General features: G+C 40.2%; 1 protein-coding gene across 1 annotated transcript; it reads left to right on the forward strand.

Moving 5' to 3' along the window:
- Nucleotides 1–976: 976 nt before the first annotated feature.
- LOC120289089 (beta-glucuronosyltransferase GlcAT14B-like) lies at nt 977–5,659 on the forward strand. Its single transcript, XM_039303623.1, is given in 5 exon segments — nt 977–1,513; nt 1,516–1,575; nt 1,691–1,766; nt 1,902–2,017; nt 4,739–5,659. Coding segments are annotated over 5 exon segments (1,284 nt in total). The 5' UTR covers nt 977–996; the 3' UTR covers nt 5,254–5,659.
- The last annotated feature ends 5,731 nt before the right edge of the window (nt 5,660–11,390 follow it).

The following is an 11,390-nucleotide window of genomic DNA, read 5'->3' on the forward strand; positions in this document are numbered from 1 at the left end:
CCAATTAGCCTCAGAAATTTCATGTAAATGATCTCTGCAATTCGCCTTACATGGGCCTATCAAGGTGGTCCTGCCCAATGTGCGCATTTACAAATGGTCGAATTCATTTCACGGACCTACAAAACAGAATCAATAAAATCGAATTTCATCATACGAATCATACTAAAAAAAACCTTAAAAGCTTAAAAATTATGTTACACGTCGAGTCAAAATTTAAGTACCATTTATGTCTTTACTTCCTTTATACTTCTGTTTACGTTTCCTGTGGTTACATTAAAAATCACATATGACTTCTTTGATTTGTCCGCTCCGCTGATGACGACCCCTTTTTCCAAACCTTTACCCACCCAAGCTGTGATCAAAACCAGGATCCACGTAAATCCAACGGGAGATTCAAAAAAAGAGCAACATTTTATTCCAAACTTTATCTTCACTCCCCATCTCCATCCCAAGTACAGATCCTCCTCAATCCCTCTCTACCCTTTCCACCACCTTTCACGGCAAGTACCAAGTCGTCCGCCCCGACGGATCCCCGTCGCTATCCCGGCTTCGCTAATCTCGCCACCGTCTCCGACACGTACAGACTTCGCCAATCCCTTTCCCATCGCTCGCACCTAAAGAAACGCGGCCAAGAAAATCTACAAACCCCACCCCCATCCCCCATCTCCCACCAAACTTTCACTGCATCGCCCCCTGGTTCGCTCGCCGAGACATAAGTAGAGAGGTTCAGCTTATCCCCTCTCAGCTCCTCCCCCAGCCCAGAAGGAAAAAGAGAAGGAAGGGTTCTTGATCTTCCGTTTCCCGACCGACCCGTCTCCGGAATCGCCGTCCTTCGATCCTCCCGCCACCGGGAACAGAGGAAAGGAAGGATTTTGCTCGTGCCCGTCGCGCCGCATCGCGGTTTCCGTTGGTGGGTACGCGCGTTTCTGTGTGCGCGCGGGTGTGAGGGGAGGAGGGAGGGTGGAGGATTGAGTGGAATTGGGTTGGCGGCGGCAGATGAAGAGGCTGAAGAGCTATTACATGCACCTGCGGCACCCGCAGACGATGGAGCGGCGGTGGATCTTCCCCCTCGCCATCGGGTCGATCGTCTCCCTCTTCTTGCTCTTCCTCACCACGCTGACCTCGCCGGAGGGGGTCCCGCTGTTCCCCTTCTACCGGTCCTCCTCCGCGTCGAGCTCCCCCTTCGTCGAATCCAAGCTCCACCCGCTCCCCGTCTCCGCCGTCCCGCCGCCGCCCCGCTTCGCGTACTTGATCTCCGGCTCGACCGGGGACGGGTCGATGCTGAGGCGGACGCTGATGGCCCTGTACCACCCGCGAAACCAGTACGTCGTCCACTTGGACCTCGAGTGCAAGCCGGAGGAGAGGTTGGATCTGCAGCGTTTCGTGGAGGCGCACCCCATATTTGTGAAATTTAAGAACGTGAGGATGATCACCAAGGCCAATCTCGTCACCTACAGAGGGCCGACGATGGTGGCTAACACACTCCATGCTGCTGCTATCTTGTTGAGGAAGGTGGGGATTGGGATTGGTTCATCAATCTCAGTGCTTCGGATTACCCACTCGTCTCTCAAGATGGTGAGTCTTTTTTGTGTTCTTGTTTTGGTGGGTTTCGGTAATGGATTGGGGTTGATTGCAGTTCGGGCTTATGGGTTTAATTATTGGATTTGGTTTTGTGTTTTGGGTTGATCAGATCTGCTGCATACGTTTTCGTACCTGCCGAGAGATCTTAACTTCATTGATCACACTAGCAACATTGGATGGAAAGAGTGAGTGAACTTGTCTAGCAGTTATTTTTCCTTTAACTTGCATTTCTTGCTCTTTCTATATTTGCTGTTCTTTTCTTGGTGATTGGTTCCATTTTTGGCTAGTTGATTGATGCTTGTGCATGCTGATATCTGCAGGTTCCAAAGGGCGAAGCCAATTATTATAGATCCGGGTTTGTACATGACGAAGAAAGCTGATGTTTTCTGGGTTACGCAGAGGAGAAGTGTGCCGACGGCCTTTAAGCTCTTTACAGGTGCGGATTCAATAGGTTACAGATTGGGATTTTCGCCTTCTGAATTCCTACATCTTCATGTTGCAATCTATGCATTTGTAGTCATAGGCTAAAAATAGTTGTTTTGGATTATCATCGGAATGGTAATTAAAGAGTAAACTGACGGAGAAAGTTCTTCAAAATGAATTGAATGATGGAGGTGAGAGTTCCGATTGTGAAATGCCGTTTCCTTCACGAATGCATTGGACAAGGTGGAGGTGATGGAAGCATGCATGGGAATTATCTCCAGCAAAATAACAGTTGTTAGTTTGCAATATTTGTATACTGCGAAGCAAAGATCGATGATGACTGTTCTGTAGTTAAGAAGTGAAGAGGGATGATGAACAATTATGACATTGCAATGAGGACACGTTAATTTTTGAACTTTGAGGTGTCAGACAAAGTTCTGCAGTGAAGAAAGCAGTCATTGTCCTTTCTATTGCTAGTCATAAATTACATCAAGAGGTGATAATTTTTGACGTGACAACATAGCTTAAACATGACAGGCAGAACATGGGGAGCATTTTGAGAGCAATTCAAATTAGACATGATTAAGTTGACATCATGTGAGAGCATTTGATGTGTTTCCAAAAGGCAGGAATATCGACACTAACATGGTGGCCTGACACGAACAGCTACCCCTATTTGAATCAAAGATATTACTTTCACATTTCCTTTGTTCAACGGTTGAGAGTATTTCCCTCTGCACCTTTTGATCTAGTTTTTACGGTAATTCACCGTCCACTTGGCAATCCTTGAATTTCATTAGACTTTTGTGGCTGCTCGCTGAAGTCTGAGCTAGCTTGGCTGCCGTTCTTCTATCAGGATCGGCCAACTTTAGCTGTTTACTAACTTGAGAGCAAGGAGACAGCAAATTTGGTGGGCTGGAACATAGATTGGTGCTTTTGACAGTATCATAGTTCCAATGATCCTTTTGATTAGTATGAGTACTAAGAAGATTTCTGCCATCCTATCATTGTAAGAGCATTCAAAGTGTCGTACTTGCTAGTCTTCTGGAAGCAAAGAGTGCATGCTTGTTGTTTAGCATAAATTATAGGCAAAGGAACAAATATTCTTTTGAATTTGAGAGGGATGGAAGAGACAATGATACTGCTTGGGAGGTGTTGATGCCTTGCTTACAGCAGTTCCTTTTGTTGATGCTGGAAAGTGAGGACCTGTCTCACTACAAAACATGTGTTTTCAGTGTCAGGCTTTCAAAATCAGCTTGTGTAGGGCGAAGTTGGCAAGTAGTAGTTGGCCCATTGTGGACATTTGGAGGCGTAAATTAATGTAATGATATCTTCTCACAAATAAAAGAACCTATCCTAATTTGCAGCAGGGGAACTAACCAAAGCATGAATCATTGTGTATTATAGGTTGTTTTAAGTGTCAAAAGCCATGATTGATGAGTTAGTTTATCTTGTTCTCTTGTTTAGGTTGTAGTTGTGGCATGCTTTCAAGCAACCATTATGTGCTCGCCCTATAACAGTCTTTAGCTGCTTATGTTTTGCAGTACAAATCAATTGCTGCTTTGTCTACAGTTTATTCAAATGGACTTCGCTGGCATTAGCTTAAAGTTTATGCTCATGATAGCGTAAAAATTATGATTTTAGGTTCTTGAAAAACTGTTTGATTGTAGCAGTATCCTTAATAATATAAGCATAGATTTGATTGCCTAGGTCTTTTTTACCAACAATCAGAGGGCTATTTCTTGCTGTTCATAGCAGCTTTCGTGATTGCGGTAACTATAGGGAGATGGAGGATATGTTGCTAATAATTTGTCCCTAAGATGCACAAGTGGGAAGTTATAAGTGGATCTTGAAGGTAGTAGAGACTGGATAGGAGGCTATGATAGGGGGATGTGGACGGAAGTCCCTGAGTTGTAAAACAATTCAATAAATTCCCCAGTAAAGTCTAAATGAGGCGCTGAAACTTTCATTACGAAAACAATGTGAATTAGATGAGTAATTAATCTTCTCGTGGGACTCTAGCATTTTCATTCTCTTGTTTTGTTGCCTTTGGTCATGTTGGTACAGCAATAGAAACTCGAAAATTCATATTCACCTAGTTTGGGATATTCCCTAGCTTCTACATGTTTAACTGAAGGTTTACCTAATTTGCTGCATGTTGAGTTTGAGAATGAGGTCTACATGTTTAACAAGTGAGTGTTATATTTATTCATTGGAGCGTAAATCTCATAAATCTGAAGTAAGATGGCCAGACCTAGGCCTCTTCACTTTCATGGCACTTATTCTCTCTCCCACATTTCTTCATAAGTGGCCACCTATGCCACTCTTTTCCAATTTACTTGCAAATATGTACACACACACACACACATATTTGTTGTGGTAGAAACATTAAGTCAAGTTCAGACATAACTGACTACGAATGTTGATATTATGACCACCCCTTTCATCGCCAGAGAACTTTGGTTTAGAGTATATAATTATTGGTTGATCTATCTGTTTAAAAGCACACTGGTAACTTTCGTTAGTTGTATATGTTTATGTAGAATAACAATGTTGGTCAATCTCCATGTCGCGTCCGGTTTTAAAGTTTATATGAAGGCTAGTCCCTGGACAATGTGTTAGCATACAGATACCCAATCTATGCAATGACATGCTATTATGCATATAAATTTTTGGCTGTGATTTTAGCTTAGCAGCGGTGCAATCATATGCTTTTTTTTTTTTTTCCTTGCAGGGTCTGCTTGGATGGCTCTGACCCGACCCTTCATTGATTACTGCATATGGGGATGGGACAACCTACCTCGTACTGTTCTCATGTACTATGCCAACTTCATATCGTCTCCAGAAGGCTATTTTCACACTGTGATCTGCAATGCGCAAGAGTTCCGTAACACCACTGTGAACAGCGATCTCCACTTCATATCGTGGGACAATCCTCCAAAGCAGCATCCCCATTATCTCAACCATTTGGATATGCAGAGGATGATCAATAGCAATGCTCCTTTTGCCAGGAAGTTCCCCCGGAATGATCCAGTGCTCGATAAGATCGATTCCGAGCTGTTGTCTCGCGGGCCTGACATGCTCGTTCCCGGTGGTTGGTGCATTGGGAGCAGGGAGAATGGGAGTGATCCATGCTCTGTTGCTGGTGAGCCCACGGTTCTCCGGCCAACCTCAGGAGCAAAGAGGATTGAGAAGCTGATCAGCACTCTGTTATCAAATGAGAAATTTCGACCTAGACAGTGCAAGTAGCAAGAAATGACAACTTATGCAGTGATCATTCAAATTGGGCTTAAGACGATTCAAAAGGGAACAAAATTCAGAAGGTCAGGAACAGGTGATTGATTATATTTCATTGGCGGGTGGAAGCTTTGGATTACAAGGTATATGCGGTGGGTATTACAGATATAAATTCAGTTGTTGGTTAGGATGCATGGGATTTACTTCGCAATGCTTCTGCTGGAAACTCAACAGACTAACCGTCTTTCGACCATGTAGCCCATTTTACCATTTTGCTTCTCGTTTTGAAATTGCATTTACTGCGATCTGTTTCCCCATTCTGAATTGAAGCTTATTTGTGGGCTGATGGTGTATGAAACATTCGTGGACGAGAATATCAAAGAGTTGAAATTGATATCATTTATGTACAACTTTGTTCTTTTGCCTTTTTTTATTTTCCTGCAGTTGCGCGGATTGTCCCCAACTCCTAACCTGCTGGTCATTGGCATTGATGCTCAGTGGCTATGTGAAAATCACTATAAAGGTGATTAATCCTTGTTCTTCTGCTGGATGTGCTTGTGCTGGATGAAATTGTTACATTAGGCAAAAGGCTGAAGCCTCCTCTTTTTTCTCTCTTTTTGGGGTAAATGTGCGCCGGAACTTGGATAGCCTTCTGTGATGATCATCTCTTGGTCGAAACCTGATGCAAGATTTTTGCTGGAAAATTAGGAAAAAGACTTGATGATCATCTCGTTGGTGAGGGTCTTGACTAATTTGGGCTTTCCCATGTATTGGATATATACGTGAATTTTTCGTGTTTGATCATTGGATGGTATGGGTGAGCATATTGACACGAAGCTGATGACATGAAGCCGAATCATACTGCATTAGTTGGGTGGGAACAAAAGTTTCAAACCTAACGAGGCTAATTTGTAGCGTGTAAATCGGTTTTGTTTTCGATCTTCGTGGTTCATCGTCTTCTGCTTATGCAACTAAACCAGATAAAACTGAACAGGATTGAATTGAAACACAGCAACTTTTACTATCACGAAAGGCCACTTTTCTGGAAGCCCAAGATTGTGCCCAGACCCACACACCTTGGCAGCAAACGTGAGTTTTCATTGGCTCAATCTTGTCCAGTGAAAGCTGTCTGAGAACATCTCACTTACCTTCACCGAGTTTGACAGTTCTTTCGTCCATTTTACATTGAATAATGGTTGGAATACATTGATCCTCGTTTCTTACAACGGCTCCAATATGAATTTTTAATGATTTGACCTCAGACGTTAGATAAGAAAGACGGGTACACAACACATTTTTCTGACCACACGACGTACCAGCGTACACCGGGACTGCAAAGCCTAATGAAAACGCAATACTCGAGCAGGTCTACGGTTCCTTCTCTTTCTTTTTTTTCCCCTTGGTTTCCGTCCGCTGGTTTCCTTTCCCTTTGCTTAGCAGATATATATGCATTTTTCTCGCTGTAGAAGCAAAGCATCTCTTTCCCGTGACACCGAAGCTCTCTTGTTCTGCGAAAGACGAAGCCAATATAACCTTATAGTTCATAGACAAACATGTCTGGCCTGGTAAAATTGTTGTGATACCGACATAACCTCCTCATTTTTGGAACAAGAAAGCGATAGTTATAGTAAAGTACATGTCACTTTGTAAACTTATTTTGCGTCAGTCTTTGTATCCCTAGCATCAGTGGTATTCAATTTGGAATTAAAGTTTGGAAAAGAATAAATTGTATGTAAAGAGTTAAAACTTGATCTAATGCGACATCCCACTGAATGGAAGGATAGGACGATCTGGATATTCTTTATAATATAATAAGCTCGTGAACAAAAGATATGAGACTTTTTACATAGAATATTTACTTAAGAAACCGACTTATTTAGTTTTTTAGATTATATATATTCTTTTTCCTCCTCCTAATGATGAGATCTGCGGTTTTATCATTGATCAATATATATGCACTTAAAAATAAATTGAAGTGTATTCCTACGAGTTCACACATTTGAAGTTCATATTGGCGGAAATGTGGTGACTGAAAATATATAGGAACGAGACTTCTTCAAATGTTGACCTCACGTCATGTATGACATTAGCCCAGCTAGATAAAAAAATAAACATAAACTAATAGAGATGCATTTTAAATTAGCAAACATAAAAGATAGTTAGGCTGTTCATATATAGGCATACAGCCATGGAAAGCATGCAAAACCCGAGCTAGCTAGGCTAAAAAATTGCCATGCATAACAATCAAATTTATGACCATTGAAATTGAGATACCTATAAAGGAAATTAACATTGAATGAGACAAGAAGAAACTCGCACACTATGCAATTAATTAAGTTACCCAAACAATCCACACTTATCATCTTTTCTAGACATCATGCGGCATGGAGATTGTATTGATAGAATACAAATTTTACAGATCATAACATGAACAAGCTTGGTCATAACAAAGAAAGTAAAAGCATCAGTTAGAATGGCCAATAAGCATTCTTACATACACAAAAAGGGGAAGAAACATAGGCCAGACCACAAGAGAAACATCTCATACCGTGCAAATATAGACACGCGCTACGTAAGGAGGGAAGAAGAGAGAGAGAGAGAGAGAGAGAGAGAGATGGACCGAGTAGGGTAAAGATGGACCATGCAATAAGTTTTCGAGGTTAAAGGGGCTTTCGTCGAGAAGAGATGGCACTTGTAGCTATTCCACGCGAACGTATCAAAAGACACATCCAATATGGCGATGCATGATGCACAAGCAATAGCTCGAGGTGCCACCTCTCCTGCGACTAAAGCTCCCATTAAGCTCGTCAGTGCTCTCCTTTCTCTCTTTTCTTTGTTTTGGGGGGATGGAATTCTAAGAACTCTCTAGATGTATGTATCTCTGCACAACACAATTTGTATCTGTCTCATCTTAATCAGCCAAATGCACATTTATATAGAGCTCAGGAGGATTCTTCTGTCCTTTTGTTTCTTCTTTAAATTCGGGTGTAGAGATTGAAGAATGGGAGAGAACTTGTGCTCTTGGCGACAATGCTTCCATTATCATAATCTTTCCATTCTCATTAGTGAAATGATTCTTTGCGGGGCCATTCGCTTTTTTATGTTGGATTCTTTGTTACTACAATAAAAGTAGACATCTGACTGGAGTCATATCCACATACGTTGTAACCACCTCAATCAAGTTGGGACTCGACAAATCGATTATTGAATTAGCAATAAAAATGCAACACGAAATATCCACTTTCTTTTCCTATGAATTACATTAGGTTGGAGATGGGATTATGGGACTATAAACTATGACCTAATGTGTGGCCAAAGGACGAGAAGGACAACATTTTGGACCAAGTAGAAACAAAGGGTGTGATGATAAGTTTGTTGCCGAGAAAATTATCCAAAAGTCCTAAATCTATTATATTTTTGTCAATTAAATATCAAAATTTTCAATTTTACCAATTGAGTTTATCTGGTCAATTTTGGCTGGAATTTGCTGACGTGAATGCCAGTTATTCTACGTGGCATGACCAGCTATAATATGGACAATGTTTAATAATCTGTTAATATTTTTTCTATTTTTTTTAAAATTTTTTCTAATTTTTATTTTATCTTTTCTTTTTCACTTTTTCATATTTCTTTTTTTTTTTTTTTTTTTTACTAGTGGTCGGTGGGGCTGATGGTGAGGGTCCATTCTTGGCCTTGCCTAGCCTCGCATTAAGCTTTGAGCTCATGGTAGCAACCGTGAGAGCTCAAGGCTTGCAAATATGGACACGAGATCTGGAATGAGCTTCAAGCTATGGTTGGCTACTTGATCACCAAATATCGAGCTCCTGGCCATGGTCATGTGAGCTCGAGAAGCCGCAGGTGAGGCCATCGTGGCCCTTGCTGGCCATTAGTAAATAAAAATAAACAATGAAAAGAGAAAAAAGGAAAAAAGGAAAAAAAAATTAATAAAATTTCAAAAAAATTAATATTATTAAAAATTATTTATGTTAACACCAACTAATCATATAGGATAGCTGGCACGGATTAGCAAATTTCAGTTAAAATCGATCGGATGGACTCAATTATTAAAATATGTAAAATTGAAAGGTTTAGAAGCTGAATTGATAAATATGTAATATATTAAAATTTTTTGGAAGGTTGGAAAAGAAGATGCTGAATTCAAACAGCTAGCCAATAAACATATGAAGATTTTGATGAAGTTACAAATGAACGAGGGATCAAGTTGTATAAGGGAATCTTAGTGAGACACAGTGTCCTTAGTAGGTCCTTGTTCAAAATGCATGCATTCGATTCTTGGGTGGGGGCATTTGTTTTTAAAGAGGGTTGAGATCATGTTTTCACTTTATCGATTGATTCCCTACCCTTTTGATTGTGCAGAACAATATTGACATAGAGTTTACAAAATCAATATATTAAGCAATATGGCATGCCGATTGAATGGTCAGTTTTGAATGTGATTCACTCATCTAAATATCTAATGGTGTGGACTAATTATAATATATCTAACATCATTCGGATCATGTATGTTTTTAGCGTGCATGATTTGGCTCTGACATCCATAATTCTTTGTATTTAAGTTGACATTATCTTATTCAGTTCTTCTTGTGAAAGCCATCATCTCAATTTTAAGATTTTGCAGGGTTTGATCAAGCCTTTCCACCGAAAAGAATATCTTCCATGGTGCAATCGATTTTGTTGTTCGGCGCAAAGGAAGATGGAAAAAGAACTGCTGGATTTGATTCTAATTAACGTGCAGATTATACTTCTAACATTCGATTATGCTTTCACCTTATGTTCACAGAAAAGAAGCACCTCGGACGGAATCTAGGCCACTATTGATGATGACATAAAACAGGAGTGTCCCCTTTCGACGCTACATAAATTCTAGTTCTAAGAGAACTTACCCATGTGATGGACTTCTTTGAATACGAATCTTGCGTCATTCAAGACATGTTGCCATTAGGTCATTGCTCCGGTCATGGAAAATCAATTTTCACATAAATTCATATAACAAATTGGATGACCAAAGAATTTACCACTTTACAAGTTTACTGTTCCTAAGGGCATTTTTATTTTTTATTTTTATTTTTTTGGTAAAGCCGTTCCTAAGCGCATTGGTTACTGCTTTTTAACGTTACTTCATTTCTCAACCAGTTTGTCGAGAGAACTAGTATATATATATATTATTGCTGTTAAACATAAACAGATTATCAAGACTTGTGGTTTTTTTATCTTGCAAATGGGTTCACAAACTTAAAGCTAATAATGGAAGTTGTGACAAATGGATGTGAAGAACGCCTTTCTACTAGGTATATATATGAAGCAGCTGATGGTTCCAAGAGTAAGACTCATCCAAAGTATGTCTACAAGTTAACAAAAGTTGTTTATGGCTTAAAGCAAGCCTTGAGAGCATGTATAGGAAGATTACTGAATTCTTGATGCAAAGTGGTTAATATCAGTAGCCCTAGTAGACTTGAGCTTGTTTGTGAAGGTAAGTTTGCAATAGTATTAATTTATATGGAATCATTACTGGAGATAATGAAGAGGAGATGTGCCAAATTAGAGCCAACCTCTTAGTGCGGTTTCAAATGAAAGAGCTTGGAAAACTAAAATATTTTCTAGGGCTCGAGGTTGAGAAAATCAAGAAAAGACTATTTTTAAGTTAGCAAAAGTATACACGAGATCTACTATAAAAGTTCGGGATGCTTGATTGCAAACCTATATCTACTCCAATGGATGGAAATATAAAACTATGTGCAGATGAAGGACAAGAACTAGAAGACTCAACTATGTATAGACAATTAGTGAGCAGCCTTATTTACCCAACCATAACACGACTTGACATTGCCTTTGCAGTAGGAGTAATAAGCCGACTCATTTAGCAACCGCAAAAGTTTTGATTGGATGCAGTCAAGCGCATAATAAGGTATGTAAAGAGTACATTTGATTATGGGCTCTTTTATAAGAAAGAAGCACCATGTGAGGTTGTAGGCCATTACAATGCTGACTTTGCTAGAGATTGTGATACACGCCGATCAATCACTAGGTATATGTTTAGTCTCAAATTAGCAGTAGTGTCGTGGTGTAGTAAAAGATAGGTAACTATGTCACCGTCTATGACAGAAGTCGAGTATAGAGTAGCAATGACG

This window comes from Eucalyptus grandis, chromosome 10 (assembly GCF_016545825.1).
Source record: "Eucalyptus grandis isolate ANBG69807.140 chromosome 10, ASM1654582v1, whole genome shotgun sequence".
Taxonomy (NCBI): Eukaryota; Viridiplantae; Streptophyta; class Magnoliopsida; order Myrtales; family Myrtaceae; genus Eucalyptus; species Eucalyptus grandis.